A 23259-nucleotide genomic window follows, 5' to 3' on the forward strand; every position below is an offset into this window, starting at 1 on the left:
ATAGTCATACCTTATATCTTCAGAAATAAACAAAATAGTAAGTCTACTTTTCAGCATGCAACTGTGCTCAACCACTCCACCTTAATCACACACCTGGAATGACTTTTTGAAATTCAAATCCAGTTTATTTTACAAAGTTGATTCAAATCCTTTATTCTCACTGAAACTTAATCTATTCCGGGGGTCTGCAGGTTATGGTCCTTGGACCAGATTGGCCTTCTGTCCTATTTCTGTATATGGCTTTTTAGATTTTGAAATGGTTGAAGATACAACTGAAAGAATAATATTTTGCAATATGTTAAAATAATATGAAATTCAAATTTGTGTTCATAAACACAACCACGGTCATTCATTAAGTATCGTGTATGGCTGTTTTGTGCTGTGACAGCAGAGTTGAATAGTTACTAACAGATACTGTATGAGATGCAAAGCCTAAAACATTTACTGTTTGGCCATTATACAGAAAAAGTTTTCCAAACCCTGATCTATTCCAACTTGCACTGATCTTTCATGTTTTTGAATTCTTACTGCATTTATCAGTTCCATGGTATAGCACATTGCCTTTGTCTTCTCAGTTATGGTGCCATAAAGTTTCTTTAAAAATTTGGGGGGAATTTATTTTGAGCCTTTTTTTTTTTTCTTTCAATCTATACCTTCTTTTTAGTCTATATGTGTTCCTGAGATTCTTATCCAACCTCTAATGTTCCCATCAAGAAAATTGTTAAGTCTTACCTAACGTATTTTGTATAATGAAAATAATGATTTTCCTCTGTTTTTTTGTTTGTTTTTTTGATTTTCCTCTGTTATAGCATTATAATCTTGAATGTCAAATCATGACCTTCCCCTTACTTCTCTGTTCTCCAGTGAGAAGACCTCAGATTCTGGAAGGGAGGTGAACCATATTCATAGCGCTAGCTTAGTGGACTTCCCTATACTATACCTTTGTACCCTCAAAACCTCTGACATAAAGCTCAGATAGTAGCTAAGCACAGTAAATACTTAGTGGGTTGTTTACATAGGTTGATATAAATGGAATGACCTTTGGTTCTTCTGTTTTCATCACAGAGTGAGGACATGGTCTAGAAAGAGTTTAGAATAACTTCAAGGCTTTGGACATAACACGTTAGAAGATAGTTTTCATTAAATAATAGGGTAGTTAATCTGTTTGGAAATAATTTAGGTCATTGGCTTTTAAATATTTTATGCAGTGAAACTTTTTTTCAAACAATAAATACTTGAAATATCAAAAGATAAAAATGAATAAAAGCAGAATTGTCTTTGTTGAGTAGGGCTTGGGGTGCTCCCAAAGTACTGCCTACTTGGACCCTCCTGGAAGTACTTCCATTGAGCCTTCAGGCTTAACTAATTTGTCTTGACAAGACTTTTGGTCTTGAAAAAAAAAAAACTCTGGACTTTTATATTAGAATATACTGCTGTACTGATAGTCTTTGGGCCCATAGCATTGTTGTAATTTTTAATTTTGACTACAAATACGACTTCAAGATTGCCTAGTGGTTTAGGATCTGAGTATGGAGATTGACCCATTTAGTCATCAAATATTTGAGTACCCACTGTGTATCAGGCACTGTTCAGGGTGATGGGAATATGGTAAAACAAATAAACAACTACAACCAAAAAATAGAACAAAATCTCTATCCTAACATAGTTTAATCCTGAATCCTACCAAGATATGCTTTCAGGTTATTTAGTCACTATGTAAGTTGTTGAAATTTTTAATAGATTCTCTTTTCATTCACTTGATTATAGTTTTGTGTAAAGACCGGTTCATAGGAATGCTGTATTTAGCATTCCATTCAGCCTTAAGATTATGTGCTTATGTGGTAGAAAACTTGGTCAAAGACAATATTATGGAATATAATTGACTTTTCTACAGGTATTACATTGTTTTTACTTAGTTATCATGTATGTTAAAATGGCTTTTCTCTTCTAATTTTTCATAGCATTGATAAATTTGTTATTGAGAATGAACAGCATTAAGAAAAGTAATACTATATCAATATTGTACCATATTCATCTTTAGTAATTCATTTGATACTTTTATTAAGCTAGTGTAGATTGCCTGAAATTTTGAAATATATGAAATCTTCAGACTTGGATCTGTCTTTTCTCAAATATTTGTTTATATAGGGGATATTTTATTTGACTTAAAGAAGATGGAACATGTAACTACAAAGATCCTTCTGTGTAATTAGGTCTTGAAAGTGTAATTTCTTATAATATTTGTGATTCTAAAAAATGTTTCAAAAACAAAAACTAGATGGTTATTCTGGCTGAATATATTATAGATCATAGTCTTCATTCTGATGCTTAATTTTTGACTTTTTGGGACCTTGAAATGCATGTGCATTTCCTCCATTAATAGTTTTTTAAATTAATTAATTTATTTTAGCGAGAGCATGAAGGGGGGTGGGCAGAAGGAGGGAGAGAGAATCTTAAGCATACTCTGTGCTGAGCGCAGAGCCCGACTCGGGGGCTTGATCTCACTAACCTGAAGTCACTACCTGAGCTGAAACCAGTACGCTCAGCTGACTTGAGTCACCCGCACGCCCTTCCATTAATAGCTTTAGAAAACCTTTTAGATTAATATAGTACAGTGCTTATTTAGAAAACATAATGTGATTTCCTCTTTTTTTTTGGCCAAAGAATTAAGAACATTTTGATTTTAATATTTGTTAGGACTCATGGATTTATTGAGTAGCAAGTACATAGGAAGCACTCTTGGAGGCTTTTGAAATACATTGGTGAAATAAAAGATTTGTGCCTTTGTGGATCTTTATTAAATATGGTCTGGGGTGGGGAGAAGGATAGAGTTAATGACAAGTAATAAATAAGTTGTATAGTAACATAGGAATTAAGAGGCAAGGAGGGTTTTGGGGGTTATTAGGAAAAGTAAGTGTAAAGGCAGAGACATGCTGAGGAACGGTGTTCCTCAGTGTGACTGGTGCAGAATGAGAATGGGAGAATATATGAGAGTAGGTCAGAGAGCAAGATAGGGTTGGAGAAGATAGATCTTATAGTATTCCATAGAAAGGATTTGACTGTGACTTTTAGGAGCCCCTGGAAGGTTTTGGGCCTAAGAATGGGAAGCTCTGACTTAATGTTTAAAAGAAACTCTGGCTGCTCTGGTAGTAATAGACAGGGGAAGAGGAGCAGGAATGGAAGCAGGGAAACTAGTCTGGAAGCCTTTGGAATAATCTGGGGCCAGATATGATGGTGGATGGGGTCAGAATTAGAGCAATAAATGTAATGAGAAGTGATAAATTCTCCATATATTTTGAAGATAGGACCAACAGGAATTTCCTGACAAAGTATAGTAACTTTAAAGTATAGAATCTTAAAATTATAGCTTTTATTTATGAATGTAAGCTTTGTGAGAAGGTACAAAACAAATTTTGGTTTAAGTCCAGAATTACTAAGAATTGATTCTTCCTAGATTCCCTGTAGAACTTGAAAAATTTTCTTTCAGAAAGTCACTTCATGTTATTAAAACTCCATTAAAAGGAGCATGTTGTGTTTGAATGGTTTAGTCACATATCTTAGAAAACTCAGTCATAGATGGCTTCATTTTTAAGACAATTTTAGGGACCAGTCAACAGAATATTGGGCAGATAGTTGCCCTCTCCCTCCAATTCTCATCAACTGTAGTTCTACTCAAATTATACATTGTTGTTAATTTCTGGGAAGGTACTTAATCTAAACATTTCCTTGAAATGGTTGTAAGTTAAACTTAAAGGTAGAATGAGAAACTGCATTGCTGGGGCACCTGGGTGGTTCAGTTGGTTGAGAGTCAGCCTTTGGCTCAGGTCGTGATCCCTGGGGTCCTGGGATCGAGTCCCACATCAGGCTCTGTGCTCGGTGGGAGTTGGCTTCTCCCTCTAGCCCTGTCTTCCCTGCTCCTTCTCTCTCTCTAGCAAATAAATAAATAAAATCTTAAAAAGAAAAAAAAAGAAACCACATTGCAAACTGTTGAAAAGCAGTACTACTGCTTAAGAAAATAAAGATTGGTTATCCAGAGACTCCTTTTAACTGGATGGCTTTGAATAGATCATTGCTACTTTTGTCATGGTTTCTTCAAGGGTAAAAATAGGAGAAAATGAGAACAAGTTACATAAAAGTAAAGTCACATCAAAAATTGGAAAGTTGTATGGATCAACATAATCAAATATTATCATTAAACAAATTTGAAAGGAATTTTCAAATAAATCGAATAGCCTGCATATAGATATTGGCCATTAGTTTATTACTAGGAGCACACACACAAAAGAGGGGATTTTTTTTTTTTTTTTTTTTTTTTTATCAGTGCAGAAGAAAAACTACCTTGGTTAGTTAATGGACAGTAATTTTGACCTGGATGTTGAGGGCCAGTGGATAATTCATGTATGTATAAACTATCCAGGTGACTGAAATTAAATGCCCTTATAACCTGTTACAGCCAAACTCATGAAAGCTCTCTTTCTCCCATGAGGTGGTAATACCATACTCACCCATACAAATAGCAAAATGTTTTTGAGGACAGGTGATGACAGTTTTTTCCCTAGTCTGTTGGTTTCTCAAGTTTTTTTAAACTCTGAAAACATTTTTTTTAAAATATTAAAGCTTTGGGAAAAAATTTTTAAAAGATCTTTTGAGTTAAGTAAACTTGTAAATCAGATAAAGCATGTACTGCTTTGATGATTGAGTTGGAGGGAGAGAGCAACTATTTGTCCAGTGTTCTTTTTTACCACCTGTAGGTGAAAGAATTTTCCACCACCATTTGAAAATCACTTTGTAGTGACTCATGACATAAGCTCTGGAGCTGATTTCAAAATAACCAGGAGATAGCCTTCCTGAAAGAAGAACATGGATGTTCCTCAGTGTCTAATTGGTAGTTTATTGTGAATTTGGTGTGAAAACCATAAATGTCACACAGAGTTACCTCATTTTTAATTTAAAGTTTAATATTCATGATTCAGAGCCTGCCACTATCAAATTTATTAGGATGTATGTTGAAACCTCAGTATTAAAATTTATCCTCAATATAATCGTTTTATTTCTCATTAGATAAAAAGGCTTCCAGAAAGGGTAATAACTTCATGCCTCCACTCATCTTCATTTAATTTTAAGGCCCTTTTCTTTCTGTAACTTTTAAAATACATTTTATGATGAGTGTTTTCATTTCTGCTTATACTCTATAACTTAAAATAGGTGTCTCAGTATTCTGAGGTATATGCTGTAGGAGAGCAGGAATGTTTCTTTTAATGTGTTTGGAATAAGCATATATGAGAAATGAATAAAGAAGTGACTGTTAAGGCAAGGGATTAGGTCTGTAGTTAAGAATTTTCTATAATACTCAGGTTCATAGGACTTTGTAATGTTAACTTTTCTATTAACTTTGTGTCTCTTAAACTGGAAGGCAGGGGACAGTCTTAACGTGTCTTTGAATTGCTCTTAGTTTTTAGAATAGATTTTTGTTTAATAAAGAGCTATATGTAGTGCTAGTGTTCATATTGTTTAACATGAAAATTCCCCAGAGTAATCACTAGGTATGTTTTCTTTTGATGTACATCTTAAAGCTTATTGTCTGCAGTTTTCTGCTTTTCTAGTAAGAAGGAAGGGTAGACCTTGTGTTTTACTGTGTTTTCACTTTTTTTCTTAATTGTTGTAGAATCGTGCTGTTTTCATGAACTAATTTCATTTTGCCTTTTTATCACTGTGTATGATTTTGTTATCCAGTTCATTCGCTTTGTTTTCTTATCAGTAAATACAAATATTCTTTCATGCAGTTTAGGTAAAGAAAGTTAAACGTGGTGCTAGGTGCAATTACCCAATTTAACCAGATTAAGATTTTTTAGAAGTTCTACTAATGAAAAAGAGTTAATAGGATTGGATGGGACTACCCTAATTTCTTTTACTTCTAATTATTGTGTATATTGCTGCCAGATAAATATTTTTAAGTCACAAGTCTGATCACGTCATTTTTTACAAAAAAAAATCTTTTGACAGCGGGGCACCTGGGTGGCTCAGATGGTTAAGTGTTTGCCTTCAGTTCAGGTCATGATCTCCAGGTCCTGGGATAGAGCCCTGCATCCAGGTCTCAGCTCAGCGGGGAGCCTGCTTCTCCCTCTCCTTTTGCCTCTCCCCCTGCTTGTGCTTCCTCTGTCTCTATTTCAAATGAATAAATAAAATCTTAAAAAAAAAATCTTTAGACAGCTTCACTGGTTCCAAGAATCAAACTAATACAGAATTCTAATACTTCTTAAACTCTTTTTGTTTGCTAGGCACTTAACATTTAAAAAGATGATTTAGTTCTTTAATTTGTATAGATAAGCAGCCCCATTTTATAGATGGGGGAAACCATGACACAAGTGGCTTCAATTTTACTGTTGTCAAAAACTCATAAATAACAGCTTTGAGGTCAGTTCTCTTTATTCATGGTTTTCTACTTGTGTTGCTCCTTCAACATAGGATTATTTTGTTGTGAAAGTGAATCTAATAATGCTTTGTTTGAATATCATATGGCAGGTATTACTAATATTTGTAGTTGAGGCTAATAGAATACACTTCAGAAATACAAAAGTAAATCTGAAATTTTAATTTTTAATATTATTTTACCAGAAATAATAGTCATAATTTTAAATTATAATAACAATTTCTTTAATCATTAGTTGTTAGTATAGTAAATGTATAATTTGAATAGGTGTTTACTTGCAGTTGAGGTCAGTGTAGAAGCCAGGTATTTGGGGGCAAATGATGGTTCCTTTGTTACCTCTTTATTTTTTTTTCTATGTTCTTTATTTTGTCTGGATTGAAGATAATTTTCACATATGTTGATGTACACGACTTGGTATTTTCCCTGTCTTGTGAAATTTTGATGTGGTAGAAATGATGAATTACTTTTAATTCAACCTCAAAAGAGTGTGAAGAATCTAAAAATAAAAACTTCTATAAAAGACTGATTGATTGCTTTCACGTAAATAACCTAAATTAAATTACATGCAACTCTTCAAGGTTATTTCATGTTGCTGGTATATCAAATATTTCTCAAAGATTGTCTCAAATATACAATCTCAAAATTCTTTAGCTTGGTGCTACTCAAAATGTGGTCCATGAGCTTTTTGTAATTACTCTTGAGAGGAAATGAATATAGAAATCAAGAACATTTAGAAATAGTTAGACAGTAATTTTATGTCTCTTGAATCTAATTGGGGTTTAGATTTTTTAAAAAATTTCATTTATTGGGTCTTGCAAATTTGGACTTGCAGATATGAAATAAAAATTGATCCTCCACCTTGATAGTTTGAGAAACATTGGTCTAGTTAAATACTCTCAATATTTGTATTAACTGTCCATGTCTGTTTTCCTGTTTGAAGTATTTGAATATTTTAAATTTGTTTTGGGGCATAAAATGTGATAGATTTCACAGGAGCGTGTTGAAACTTTATGAAAAATTTTATTTAATTGTAAAATCTTCCTAAATTTATATGAGATTCCATATTAGGGAACAAGCTTTGAGGAACAGTGTAATAGAAAGGTTGTTTTTGAAAGTTGTGAGGGAGTCATTATGGCAACTAGTACATTTGATTATCACCAACATAGTCTAGTCACAGAAGGCAGGAAAATTGAGGGAGGGGGAAAGACTAGTTATTTCTTCAGACTTGTAGGAAGGACTAGAGACAAAATGTACATTTGGTTAGTTGGGGCTTATTTTAAATTTTCTGAGACATTACCTTAAATTATGTGTGTAGTTATTTTAATTGTTAGATTTGTTTTAAATTTTGAAGTCATCTTGCGTTTATAACAGTAAATCATTAACAGTCTTTATGGTGGTTTCCTAAAATACATGTAATATTTGTTGTTAATGTCCATAGTTCTTTCTTATGAATATCTTTAGTGTGTATATAATGTGAAGTGTAATTCGTGATTAAGTTTTGTCCTTTTTCTCCTCTTTCTAGGAAGATGATCCATATGATCTTGAAGACCTTTCTGCACAGAAATGAGGGAAATACAAAGAACCAAATATAGTTCTGAACTTTGGGATCTGTATTTTGAGATGATTTTATTTTCAGAATGAGAAGTATATCTGGCTTTCTTTATGAATGTAGAGACATGAGAAGAGAGTTATGATGGCAAAAAACAAAGAGCCTCGCCCCCCATCCTATACTATCAGTGTAGTTGGACTCTCTGGGACTGAAAAAGACAAAGGTAACTGTGGAGTTGGAAAGTCTTGTTTGTGCAATAGATTTGTACGCTCAAAAGCAGATGAATATTACCCAGAGCATACTTCTGTGCTTAGCACCATTGACTTCGGAGGACGAGTAGTAAACAATGATCACTTTTTGTATTGGGGTGACATAACACAAAATGGTGAAGATGGAGTAGAATGCAAAATTCATGTCATTGAACAAACAGAGTTCATTGATGACCAGACTTTCTTGCCTCATCGGAGTACGAATTTGCAACCATATATAAAACGTGCAGCTGCCTCTAAATTGCAGTCAGCAGAAAAACTAATGTACATTTGCACTGATCAGCTGGGCTTGGAACAAGACTTTGAACAGAAGCAAATGCCTGAAGGGAAGCTCAATGTAGACGGATTTTTACTGTGCATTGATGTGAGTCAGGGATGCAATAGGAAGTTTGATGATCAACTTAAATTTGTGAATAATCTTTTTGTCCAACTATCAAAATCAAAAAAACCTGTAATAATAGCAGCAACTAAATGTGATGAATGCGTGGATCATTATCTTAGAGAAGTTCAGGCATTTGCTTCAAACAAAAAGAACCTTCTCGTAGTGGAAACATCAGCACGATTTAATGTCAACATTGAGACATGTTTCACTGCACTGGTACAAATGTTGGATAAAACTCGTGGCAAGCCTAAAATTATTCCCTATCTGGATGCTTATAAAACACAGCGACAACTTGTTGTCACAGCAACAGATAAGTTTGAAAAACTTGTGCAGACTGTGAGAGATTATCATGCAACTTGGAAAACTGTTAGTAATAAATTAAAAAATCATCCTGATTATGAAGAATACATCAACTTAGAGGGAACAAGAAAGGCCAGAAATACATTTTCAAAACATATAGAACAACTTAAACAGGAACATATAAGAAAAAGGAGAGAAGAATATATAAATACTTTACCAAGAGCTTTTAACACTCTTTTGCCAAACCTAGAAGAGATTGAACATTTGAATTGGTCAGAAGCTTTGAAGTTAATGGAAAAGAGAGCAGATTTTCAGTTATGTTTTGTGGTGCTAGAAAAAACACCTTGGGATGAAACTGACCATATAGATAAAATTAATGATAGACGAATCCCATTTGACCTCCTGAGCACTTTAGAAGCTGAAAAAGTTTATCAGAACCATGTACAACATCTCATATCAGAGAAGAGAAGGGTAGAAATGAAGGAAAAATTCAAAAAGACTCTGGAAAAAATTCAGTTCATTTCACCTGGGCAGCCGTGGGAAGAAGTTATGTGCTTTGTTATGGAGGATGAAGCCTTCAAATATATCACTGAGGCTGATAGCAAAGAGGTGTATGGTAGGCATCAGCGAGAAATTGTTGAAAAAGCCAAAGAAGAGTTTCAGGAAATGCTTTTTGAGCACTCTGAACTTTTTTATGATTTAGATCTTAATGCAACACCTAGTTCAGATAAAATGAGTGAAATTCATACAGTTTTGAGTGAAGAACCTAGATATAAAGCTTTACAGAAACTTGCACCTGATAGGGAATCTCTTCTACTTAAGCACATAGGGTTTGTTTATCATCCCACTAAAGAAACCTGTCTTAGTGGCCAAAATTGTACAGACATTAAAGTGGAGCAGTTACTTGCTAGTAGTCTTTTGCAGTTGGATCATGGCCGCTTACGGTTGTATCATGATAGTACCAGTATAGATAAAGTTAACCTTTTCATTTTAGGGAAGGATGGCCTTGCTCAAGAACTAGCAAATGAGATAAGAACACAATCCACTGATGATGAGTATGCCTTAGATGGAAAAATTTATGAACTTGATCTTCGGCCAGTTGATGCCAAGTCGCCTTACTTCTTAAGTCAATTGTGGACTGCCGCCTTTAAACCACATGGGTGCTTCTGTGTATTTAATTCCATTGAGTCATTGAATTTTATTGGGGAATTTATTGGAAAAATAAGAACTGAAGCTTCTCAGATCAGAAAAGATAAGTACATGGCTAATCTTCCATTTACTCTAATTCTGGCTAATCAGAGAGATTCTATGAGTAAGAATCTACCAATTCTCAGGCACCAAGGGCAACAATTGGCAAACAAGTTACAATGCCCTTTTGTAGATGTACCTCCTGGTACATATCCTCGTAAATTTAATGAAACCCAAATAAAGCAAGCTCTCAGAGGAGTATTAGAATCAGTTAAACATAATTTAGATGTGGTGAGTCCAGTTCCCATCAGTAAGGATGTATCAGAAGCTGACCTGAGAATTGTCATGTGTGCCATGTGTGGTGATCCCTTTAGTGTGGATCTTATTCTTTCACCCTTCCTTGATTCTCATTCTTGTAGTGCTGCTCAAGCTGGACAAAATAATTCCCTAATGCTTGATAAAATCATTGGTGAAAAAAGGAGGCGAATACAGATCACAATATTATCATACCATTCTTCAATTGGAGTAAGGAAAGATGAGCTGGTTCATGGGTATATATTAGTTTATTCTGCCAAACGGAAAGCGTCAATGGGAATGCTTCGAGCATTTTTATCAGAAGTTCAGGACACCATTCCTGTACAGCTGGTGGCAGTTACTGACAGCCAAGCAGATTTTTTTGAAAATGAGGCCATCAAGGAATTAATGACTGAAGGAGAACACATTGCAACTGAGATCACTGCTAAATTTACAGCACTGTATTCATTATCTCAGTATCATCGGCAAACTGAGGTCTTTACACTGTTTTTCAGTGATGTTCTAGAGAAAAAAAATATGATAGAAAATTCCTATTTATCTGATAATACAAGGGAATCAACCCATCAAAGTGAGGATGTTTTTCTACCATCTCCCAGAGACTGTTTTCCATATAACAACTACCCTGATTCAGATGATGATACAGAAGCACCGCCTCCTTATAGCCCGATTGGAGATGATGTACAGTTGCTTCCAACACCTAGTGACCGTTCTAGATACAGATTAGATTTAGAAGGAAATGAATATCCTATTCATAGCACCCCAAACTGTCATGACCATGAACGCAACCATAAAGTGCCTCCACCTATTAAACCTAAACCAGTTGTACCTAAGACAAATGTGAAAAAACTGGATCCAAACCTTGTAAAAACAATTGAAGCTGGTATCGGTAAAAATCCAAGAAAACAGACTTCCCGGGTGCCTTTGGCACATCCTGAAGATACAGATCCTTCAGATAATTATGCGGAACCCATTGACACAATTTTCAAACAGAAGGGCTATTCTGAAGAGGTGTATGTTGTCCCAGATGATAGTCAGACTCGCATTATTAAAATTCGAAACTCATTTGTAAATAACACCCAAGGAGATGAAGAAAATGGATTTTCTGATAGAATGTCGAAAAGTCATGGGGAAAGGCGGCCTTCAAAATACAAATATAAATCTAAAACCCTGTTTAGTAAAGCCAAGTCATACTATAGAAGAACACATTCAGATGCAAGTGATGATGAGGCTTTCACCACTTCTAAAACAAAAAGAAAAGGAAGACACCGTGGAAGTGAGGAAGATCCACTTCTTTCTCCTGTTGAAACTTGGAAAGGTGGTATTGATAATCCTGCAATCACTTCAGACCAGGAGTTAGATGATAAGAAAATGAAGAAGAAAACCCACAAAGTAAAAGAAGATAAAAAGGTAAGTTTAACTCATAGTAAGTGATGTTCATAAAGATGTTTGTTTTTGCTTTTTAAAATACGTATTTAAATTTTTTAAGATAATGAATTTGACATCATTGAGAACTTAGGATACCTTGTGTCATTCATTAAATATAATTAGCAACTCTTTAATTTTCTGAATATTTTGTGAGGGTGAATTATTTTCATTACTTTTTAGATTGCCTTTTACTTGTGCCTTATTTAGTGTAGAAGTTTGAATTCATATTCTTCAGTATAATCATTCTAGGTGAATATGTTTATTTTCCTAATAGAAACCCAGTTATAGAGTGATTTTGCTTTTTTGTTTGTAAGCATTCCGTTTATATCTTTTTGCCTTCTTTGACCTATCAGTTTTGCAAAATTAATTTGATATACCTGTCTCATTCAAGGATATTAACAATATAGTCAAACTTATAATTTGTAATATTGGAAATTTACTAATAGTTCTAGGAATCTCTTTTGTGGATGGTGGTGTTTTGCCTAAAGACATGTAGAAAAGTTTCTGAAGTTTGAGTTGTAGCATTCTGACTAAATAGCAATATCTGTTTTCAGTAGATAGTAATTTACCTGATGGTATTAAGTACTAAAAACTTAAATATGTATGCTAAGTTGTATTTAATAATTTTCATTAGATCTTTATCACAGTGGTACTTTAGCACCTTCACTTCTAGTACTCTTTGACTCTTGAGTGCGCACAAACTTTGTTCAAGATATTTATGGTTTTAAGATGGCCTTCAGCAGACTTTTATTCTCTATATTGATAGTTTCTTCATCAGTTATGTCCATAGTTTTAATACGTTTACTACAGGTACTCTCAACACATGCTACTAGCTAAATATCTTTGGCATCTTTCATACTCAACCCATTATCACTAGTCCTCCCTACACGTTTTATCACTGCCAAAAAAACTTGAGCATTTTTTCTCAATTTGCTTATGTTATTAATACTACTTACTGCTTATTAACGAAGATAAAGCATTGACAGTCATTCCATTTTAAATTGCTTTTGTGTGTGTGTTATTTTTCCATTTTTGATTGTAAGTCTACTTAATTGTTTTGGTAACTTTCTGTTAAAATTTCAACTTAGAGAATAGTTGCAGGAAGAGTAAAAGGAGCTTTTCTATACCCTTTACTGAGATTTACCAGCTCTTTACATTTTGCCCCTCTTCGTTGATCTGTTTGGTGTGGGTATTTATTGGGGTTTATTCATTTTGAGCCCTGTGAGATTAAGTTGGAGATGTTGGGCTCTTTTTACTGTTAAATACTTTATTTCCTAAGAATAAGAGCATTATCTTAAATAGCAACAGTACAGGTACCAAAATCAAGAAATTTAATGATGATACAGTATTATTATTTAATATACAATCTGTAATCAAAAACAGATTTTGAACGTGTCGAACATCCTTCTCATTAGTTTTCTTTATATCTTCTCCCATTTTTTCCTAATTTTATTTAGTTTGGACAAAAGTGTATATATATTTTTTATTTTTTCACTTAGTTGTATTTTTCCATATTGCTCCATAGTATTTTGATTATACTTTTTAGTCATTACATTTTCCATTGAGCAAGTTGTATTAAAACTGGGTGATTAGGCTTCCAGGTTTTAAATTTTGCTATCATTTTTTATTGCAGTGGCCAATATGCATAAAAGTTGTTCCTTTTCAGTCATTTCTTTAGGATAAATGTATAGCAATAGAATCACTAGATTGAAGACATGAGTATTCCGAAGACTTGATATTTATTACTCTCCTCCTTTTAGTGTTAATTTCTTAACTAAGAGCGCTGTGCAGGGAAGGAATAAGCCAAATTTGTATTTATATTCTGAAATTTTAGCACAGCCTCTGATTCCAGTTAGTTTATTAATAATGTTCCTTGAATTGAACTAAATTTCCTCATACCTGATTTGTCTTATGTAGTCACTTAACTACACACATGGTCCCTGACTTAGGATTTTTCAACTTTATGATGGTGCAAAAGCAATAACACATTCAGTAGAAACCATACTTAGAATTTTGAATTTTTATCTTTTCCTGGGCTAGGGAGATCCAGTATAAATACTCTCTTGTGATGCAGGGCAATGGTTGTAAGCTGTAGCTCCAGTCAGCCAGATGATGACAAGGGTAAACAACCATTCTGTTTTTCACTTTCAGTACAGTATTCAGTAAATTATAAGATACTCAACACTTTATTAATAGCATAGGCTTGTGTTAGATAATTTTGCGCACGTGTAGGCTAATGTGTTTTGAGTGCATTTAAAGTAGGCTAGGCTAAAGTGTGATCAGAATGTTAGGTGTATTAAGTGCTTTTTTAATTAATATTTCCAACTTACAATGGGTTTATTGGGATGTAACCCTGTCATAAGCTCAGGAAGATAAGCATTTTATTGATTCTAAAATTCAGCAGGTTTTTTTTTTTTATTATTTTATAGCTCCTAAATCTGGATATGTCTAGTAATTGATGACATATGTTAATTAACACAGGATTTTATTCTTTCCTTTTTTTAGAGGTACATAAAATAATGGTGGTATTTACAATCACCTCATCTTAAAGTTACTGACTACAATTTGTCTTTAATTTTTATTACTATTCCACAGAGAAAAATGGGCCTAGATTCTCTTCCTCACAGTTGGAAATGGTTCATATATTTGATTCCACTCAATCTTTTGTTTAAATATACCTCTTTTCCATTTGGTGTCCATCTTTTCCTCACTTCTTTCGAAGTGGTGAGTCGGCTTTGAATCGTATTTATAATCTTTCAGTTGCCTTAACTCAGTAGTTTCAGTTGTCTTTTAGAGCTATTTTAGAATTTCCTTGCACTTCTGTATAACATTGCTTTAATTTTTAGATTCATGTATTATACTTGAATTCTAAGAAAATTGGAGAAATTGTATTTTAGAAGCTTTTACATCTGTAAGTAATTTTTAAATCAGGTGTCACTTAAGTGTTTGGTTTCTGTACCTGTGGTCTTAAAAAGATAAACATAGGTTACAGTGAAATTTCATAGATACTTACAGTGAAATTTCATAGATACAGTTTTGTGTCACAGTTATATTTTATGGCTTTGTATATATGCACAGTGAAATAGCTCACTCCAAGACTAACTTTATTATTTTTAATTTTATTTTATTTAAATTCATTTAATTAACATATAGTGTATTATTACACTATATGTTTCAGAGGTAGAGTTCATTGATTCATCAGTTGTATATAACACCCAGTGCTCATTACATCATGTGCCTTCCTTGATTCCCATCACCCAGTTACCCCATCCCCCCACCCCATCCCCCCCTCCAGCAACCCTCAGTTTGTTTCTATGGTTAAGAGTCTCTTATGGTTTGTCTCCCTCTCTGATTTTGTCTTGTTTTATTTTTATTATATCACAGTTATCCATGGTAGTGTTTTTTAAGCATTACAGAAAGGCTGGAGCACTTTAGTGCAACTTAGTTTGCCTAAAAATTATTTTCATTGTGTCATCTGGACTTCAGTAATTGTCCTCTCATGTTTCAGTTCAGTAAGCATTCATTAAAAACCTGCTAAACACTTAAAGTCTGTACAGAAAGCTGTTGAAGGATATGAAAAGTTGAAGACATGCATTCCTTAAAGAGCTTAAATGGTAGTTTGAGAGATCGTACCTTGTGCTTGGGGCAGTGTTAAGAAAGTACTACTAGAGCAGTTTAAGGAAGCATAGTGTAATTGTTAAGAGCACATGGTCTAGAGCTAGACTTCTAGGATTTGAATTCAGGCTATGCCACTTACTAAGTGTAAGTGCGTAACCTCTCTGCGCTTCCAACTAGGAAGATAGAGATAATCATACTTCTTAGGACTTCTTTGAGAAATCAGTTCATATTTATTTACAGCCGTGCCTGACACATTGGTAAATTTGTTAAATAAAAAAGTAAATACACTATTGTGCGATAGTATTGTTTACATATAAATATTAAAAGACTCTAGACAGATTGCCATAGAGTGTGTAGAGTTAATTTCACAAAACTTCATGAAGAGAAAGGTGTAAATCACCACTTTTGGATATTTTGATTGGCTTTGAAGAAGGAGAAAAGATATTTTAGGTGGGGAGAATCATTTGTACAGGGGCATAAAATTGTGACTAAAGTAAGGTGAGAGATGATACAAAACTGCCCTTATTTGGGTATTGAGAAATAGCATTGCATTTATAAAAATCTACTAAACTGAAGAGCTGTTTTAAATCTAAAAACAGTTAGTTAAGCAAGACCAGAGGAGCAGGGAAAGTTGTGTTGGACTTCAGGTTGAAGGTAAGGAAGAGATTGATGTCACGTAGTCTAGGTGGGAAGCTGATGTACATACACAGGGTTTTTTGTTTTTTTGTTTTTTTAATTTTTTAAGTGGGCTCCATGCTGAGCACCAAGCTCAGTGTGAGGCTTGAACTCACAACCCTGAGATCAAGACCTGAGCTGAGATCAAGAGTTGGACACTTAACTGACTGAGCCACCCAGGCACCCCCAGTTTATTTTTATTTATTTAAGAATTTATTTTAAAGTAATCTCTATACTATACCCAATGTGAAGCTCGAACTTAGAACCCCAAAATCAAGAGTGACATGTTCTACCAACTGAGCCAGGTACCCCTACATACTCAGTTTTAAAATTATAGGGGTACAGAGACCAAATGAGAAATCAGTAAAGCTGTAAGTTGATTCTTTAAGAAGGCTAGAAAAATAGATAAATATCCTGCAAGATTGATCAGAAAAAAAGAGAAGACATAATTAAATACTGAGAATGAAAAAGGAAACATAATTATAGATCAGATTAAAAAGAATAGAATACTGTCAACAATTTAATGTCAAGACATTAGAAAGTATAAACAAAATTAACTCCTAAAAATATGTAATTTACCTAGACAAGAAAGCTCTGAATAATCCTGTAACTATTAAATAGGTTGTAGTAGTTCTGTCCTGCACAAAAATCATTTTCCAGAAGACTTTTCAAGGAACCGGTCATTTCAGTTCTACAAACTGTTTCAGCAAACAGAAGGCAGGAGAATACATTCTTTAATTCATTCTCTGGGGGCTCCTGGGTGACTCAGATGGTTAAGCGTCTGCCTTCGGCTCAGGTCATGATCCCAGGGCCTTGGGATCGAGTCCCACATCGGGCTCCTGGCTCAGCGAGGAGCCTGCTTCTCCCTCCCTTTGCCTCTCTCCCTGCTCTTTCTTTCTCTCTCTCTCTCTCTCTCTCTGTATCTCTGTGTCTCAAATGAATAAATAAAATCTTAAAAAAAAAATTTAATTCATTCTCTGAAGTTCTCTAGTCTTAATTTCAGAACCAGACAAGGATGGTATAGGAAAGGAAAATTATAGTCCTGTTTTACTTAGGAGTGTATATGGAAGAATTCTAAATAAAATACAGATCCACAGACCATTGACTGCAATTTTGAAATCCAACAACTTACGAAAACCAAGTTGTTTTTGTTTTAACTTTGCAGCATAATCTGATTTGACCTGTTCTTGATGGCAGAATCTGATTTGAGGCTATTTTTAATCATTATTTATCTTATATAGAGTAAATATCTGTACAGTTCATTGCAAAAATATTAGTGTATTTAAATAACAAGAGTACTGACCCGCAATTTAATGGGGTTACATAATTGACATTTTTTGTACTGTATGTTATGACTAATGTCTAAAAATTTCCAAATTCTAAAACCTGTTTTCCTCAAGGGTTTTAGGTAAGAGATTTTGGCCATGTAATAGCAAAAAACATGCAACAACAATATATGAAAGGCACTTTATAATTTAACAAATGCATAGAAAACTATGTTGTGAACAGATGAGAACCTTAACTTGAAGAAAGGTATCTACAGATAAACAAGTGAAATCTGCAACAAATATCCTAAATGGGAAAATGGATTCTTTTTTCAACCTGGAATGAGATAATGTACACACTGTCACCACTTTATTCAGTATTATGTGGAGATCCTACTCAAAGCAGTAAGATAGGAAAAAAGTAAAAGCATAAATATTGGAATGGAGGAAACAAAATTGTCATTATTGGCTGATGTGATAGTTTATGTAAAAGCCGAAAAGGATCTACAAATAAATTATTAGTAGATAGAAAAGTTAGCAAAATAGCTTGATATATGACAGTAACCAAAAGTCAATTGCATCTCTATATATCAGCAATAAAGAACTAGTAAAAATAGAGAAGGTATCACTTAAAAAAGCATGGTAGATTATCCAGTGCCTGGGGTATTTTAACATGTGCAGACCACTATGTAGAAAGGTAATAAAAGTATTGAAAGACAGTGAAAAAGATCTGAATAAATGGGGAACTCTAGTGCCTTCCTATCCATGAATATAGTGTATGATGAAGAAGTCACTGCTCTTCAGACTGATCTCTGGATTCAGTGTTTCATTCAAAGTGTAATTTCAGGTAATTTCACAACGGATTCTAACCCGTATATGGAAAAGTAAAGAGCCTAGAATAGGACACTGAAGAAGGGCAGAGGTGGAGTGGTGGTGATGGTTATATTTGCTTATTTTATCAGATAATGTAAACCTTTGGCATGTAAGACTGGTATTGCCACAGAAATAGGCACATTGACCAATGGAATTGAATAGAGCACCTCAAAACATACAGTCTTCTGGTTTGGAGCTGTTATTCCAACATGGTACCCATATGGGGCTCTTGGAGTGTGGCTAATCTGAATTGGGATATGCTGGTCTAGAGAGTAAGGAATGGCCTCCCTGAGAAGTACCATTTTAAGTCAGATCTGATGGGTTAATAGTACTTAACTAGGGGGGGCGCCTGGGTGGCTCAGTTGGTTAAGCGACTGCCTTCGGCTCAGGTCATGATCCTGGAGTCCCTGGATCGAGTCCCGCATCGGGCTCCTTGCTCGGCAGGGAGTCTGCTTCTCCCTCTGACCCTCCCAACCCTCCCCCCTCTCATGCTCTCTCTCTCTCAGTCTCTCTCTCTCAAATAAATAAATAAAATCTTTCAAAAAAAAGAAATAGTACTTAACTAGGGGAATAGTTGGGTGGATGGAAGAATATTTAGTGCTGAATGAATAGTGTTCATGTTGTAAAAGGGAATGTGATATGTTCTTTAAAGAGGACACTGTGGGTGGTCATTAATCTAATGAAGGTACTGGCATACCTTCTGTAAAGAGCCAGATAATAAGTATTTTAGGCTTTGCAGGTAATACAGCTTCTGTTACAACTGCTCATATCTGCTGTTGCAGTACCAAAAAAGCCATTGACAATATGTAAACAGATGAGTATGGCTGTTTTCAAAAACAGGCAGCAGGCTGGACTGGGTCCCTAGGCCATAGTTTGTTGACACTTGTTCTATGGGAGAGAGTAGTTCAAGGAAGAGTTGGGCCTAGACTTGGACCTTTTTAGCTCTGTTAGACGTTTTTGTTATTTAGCTTTAATTTGCAATTAGACAGTGGATGGATTTGAAATCACTTGGTTTTAGTGTGGAGAATTGGTTGAGTGATGGAAGACTAATTGGCATACTAGAGTAGTCTAAATAAACCATGATGAAGGCTTTGAGTAGTTGTAGTGGGGAGGGAGAATGGTGGCAGTGGAGAAAGTGAGATGGATTTGAGATTACTTAAAATCCCTAAGATTTGATGATGTATTGTGTGGGGGAAGAGTGAGGATGGTGAATGAGATATGAAAGATACCTTCTTGGTTTTAGCTTATGCAGCTTCAACAGTGATGATGCTGTATATGATGTAGAACATTAGAAATTTACCAGGTTTGGATTTGGGGAGTGGGAATTAAAACTTGGGCTTTAGAGTTCAAGTGGAGATGTCAATTTGGCAGTTAGATATACCATTCCTCACAGGAGAGGTCTGAGTTGGAGATACATATTCAGGAGACAATGAAGTAGAGGTGGCAATAGATGAAATTGACTTAGGGTGAGAGTACAGAGGAGTGCCTGCGAGCCTTGAGGGACTGCCAGTGTTGAATGGCCAAGTAGTAGTAGAGATGATCTTTAAGAACAGTAGGTAAAGAATAATAGTAACACTTAACTCATTCTGAGCTGATCTCTTCACTTGTAAATGAGTGATTATAGTATTTGAAATTGTGGTAGAAATCAGAACTATGTGTTTCAAATGCTTGGCATGTAGCAGTACTTAATAAATGCTACTGTAGTATGTATCAGGCCTGAAATATCCCTGTATACTCTGGCTGTATTTCACAACAGTCCTTTGTCCCATTATGCTGGATTCGTTTCTGGACTTATTTTTAAATTAAATACTCTTAAGAATTCTGAACCTGACTTTATGCATTTTCTTTGCTGAGAGGAAGGGTCATTCTGTTTACCTTCATTCTTTGATTCCAGGATGGGAGCTATAGTCCAGGAATCTTTACTCAGATTTCTTAACACCTGGAAAATCTTAACTTTGGGACCCTAGTGGCATCTAACGAAGGCTCAGAGATCTGTTTCTCTTAAACTGGGCTTGTCATTCAAAGAAGGCTTTACACTTGATTGTCCTTTATATTTCAAAATGAGTTTAGTGTTAGTTATGAAATCCAAACCTGGTATGACATTTCTTGATTGCAACCCATAGGAATTGTTTTGTTTAAACCATACACATAAATATTTCTACATAAATGAAATCTCAAAAAATAATACTTGCTGCTACTGTGTATGTTATTTTGATGTTCTAGTCCATTACAGTGAAATGAGGGGCTGCTGGTTGTGACCTGCTGAATTGATTTCATAACCTGCAGGTGTTTGAAAGTGCTTTAAGAGGAAGAACTGAATGAGAAATTTGAGTTGTATTGATAAAATTGCCGGTTTTTAACACACATTCGATGAAATGAGGTATAAGTGTGTTTAATCTAGTTTAGTTTCTCTTCAGTATCTATTTCAGTGCTCTTAGCTTGATTCAGACAGGAAATAGTAAGATACTTGGTGAATTTTATGGTGCATTAGAGTAAGTTGGTATTATGATTTTTCATTTTTAGCTTCTTTTAAAATTGTTTTTCTATCTTCTAGGTCCTGAATCTTTTCCTTCTCTTATTTATATTAGTGACTACCAATTCCTATTTTATTTTCAAATGTTGCTTCCAGTCCATATTCTTTTCTCTGTTTTACTGCTTCCTTCTTACTAAACCTGACTCTCAGATAATGTCTTAGAAGATTCTACTGCTGTAGCCACTATAACAGGGTTTGGGGAAGAATACCAAAATAGGTATGTTACCTTCAAAACAAACTGTGCAGAGATAGATGTCTATATGTATATATTGAGTCACAAAATGTTAATTTGATATTAGTAAATAGTGGATTGATACCCTAATATTAATTAGTATGGTAGATCATTTAGAATGTAATAAATCTTAGGTTTAGAATTATTTGACTTCTGACTTCTAGAATCTCAGTCTTTGTTAAGTAAAATACCTTTTAAAAATATTCTTAAACAGTGGTGACCAAAATTTTCTGACTGTTCATTCCAGATACAAAAGTAATGAGATCTATGTCTGTATTGAACTGTTGTTTGTCTGTATCAGAATGCATAAGTTACAGGGTAAGTTTGCTTTTCATTTTTAGTGTATATCATTTAACCTCTTGACAGTTATTTGATGGACTGTCAGTGTTCACATCTGAGAGAAAATCTTTATAATTAAGGCTAAATAAAAGTTGGATGTTAAAAAGCTTACTGTAGAAAGAACAATACTTGCAGATCAGATACAGATGGAGGTAAAGGTAGACTTTGTTTAGTGAGCAAGGTCATTTAACAGTCTTGAACTGCTTGAAAGTTTCAGATTTTCTGTTTTTTACCTATTCTGGGAGAGTACCTTGGTTAGATTTCTTGTCAGTTGACAGAGTATCCGTTAGATCCATCATTGTCTTGCAGAATTTCCTTGGGGAAGAAAGAGTGTGGGTCACTCTTGTAAAAGCAGTATGTTCAGAAGAATGAGAAGGTTGCTTTCCCACGCTCCTCAGTCAGCATCTTTCCCAGCCTGTTTACCTTGAGTTGGGTCCTATATCCATTCCTAACCAGTAAACTCTGGCCAGAGTAAAATTTATGATACTGAATGTAGGGCCTGAGCCTTTATCCCTAGAGCTCTGGGTGAAGTTGCCTTTCCCCCAAATTGGGGTACTTTCTAAGGGATGAAAACCATTATATCTGTTACAAGCAAGATTTATAATTAATTTTTATGGCCTGGTATGTTATGTTGACTCTTGTCAGTTGAAGTCAGTATGAGTATGTAGCTTTTGTTGTGGTGACAAAAGAACCGTTTATGTGGGTGGTTTTGTTTGTTTGTTTGTTTTTAGTAATTACCATTTATTTTAACTTAAGGAAACTATGATTTTACTCAGTGAGCATCCTACTGAATGTCTGCTGTGCCTGAGCACTGTTTGAAGCTAAGAATACAGAAATGAATTGGTTGTGGGCTCTGCTCTCAAGTAATTCAATCTAGTAAAATGATTTTGTTGAAAATTAAACATTTTATATTTTCAACAAGATTTAGCAAAACTTCTGGTTCTTTCATATCTTTAATCTCAGTTGGAAAGCATTTGGTGAGGTGTTCTTTAGTAACCGTTTCACTTGCTTTCTTACTAATTGGCTAAATTGGTCTATGCAATTGATTAGTTATGGCGTTTCTAAAATTTCTCATAAAGTTGGTGGCATTTCTGATGTTGGGTACATCAATTTATGGTGTTATATGGGTATGGATATATAAGGTGAGTATTTCTGTTTATATTTTTCTGTTTCTTTGAACTTGTTCCGTACTGTCCATTTGACCATGATATAGTACTTTTCAAATTCAGATTGAAATGTAACTAGATGGTCAGTTTTTAAAGTATATTTATTTTACTCCTGTGTTCTAATGGGGCTTAATTTAAATGGTGTGCTTGTTTTCACTAACTTAAAAGCGAATGTAAATTTCTTTGGTATGGCTTTCTATTCAAACTTTCTTAGCTTTCATAGCAGCGTATTTTGAATGTCTCGCAAAAACTGACATACCACAAATATTGAAATCACTCTTCTGCAGCACATTAATTATAAATGTTAGAATATATTAATATATCAAGGAATCACTATCCTGTAACTTAGAATATTCTTATTATAATTTTATATCAATGGACAATTGTTACTATTTCCAAGACTTACAGGTAATTTTATTAGGGTGGTCAGTTTTATGTACTCCAAAATTTGGCATACTACAAATTGTCCCACTTAGTCCTAGAAGAGTTTTTCTACAATAGGTATAGTTTTATGATTTCTAACTCCGTAATGTTTTCTTGTCATCTCAGCTGATGTTGTAAAAGAGTCCTCAAGTAAATAGGGCTTAATTTATGACTGTGAAAAGAGAAGCCCCAAAAGGACTGCTTTTTAAAAGTAGTAATTTTTGTTATTTCCAATATTTAGAACAAAATATAAGTGTGTGACAAAAGTGATCTTGTG

At 34.4% G+C, this 23259-nt stretch overlaps 1 protein-coding gene across 7 annotated transcripts in view; it reads left to right on the forward strand.

Moving 5' to 3' along the window:
* Positions 1–23259, forward strand: part of ARHGAP5 (Rho GTPase activating protein 5) — an 80748-nt gene that overhangs the window by 5116 nt on the left and 52373 nt on the right. For all 7 annotated transcript variants that reach the window (XM_064570933.1, XM_054513668.2, XM_064570935.1 and 4 more), the window contains exon 2: positions 7953–11840. In XM_064570933.1, coding sequence (XP_064427003.1) covers positions 8121–11840 — 3720 coding nt within the window. In that variant the 5' untranslated portion in view covers positions 7953–8120. The remainder of the gene's footprint in view (positions 1–7952; positions 11841–23259) is intronic.

This window comes from Mirounga angustirostris, unplaced genomic scaffold (assembly GCF_029215605.1).
Source record: "Mirounga angustirostris isolate CCGP_5_RB_7025 unplaced genomic scaffold, mMirAng1.0.hap1 SCAF_9, whole genome shotgun sequence".
Lineage (NCBI taxonomy): Eukaryota > Metazoa > Chordata > Mammalia > Carnivora > Phocidae > Mirounga > Mirounga angustirostris.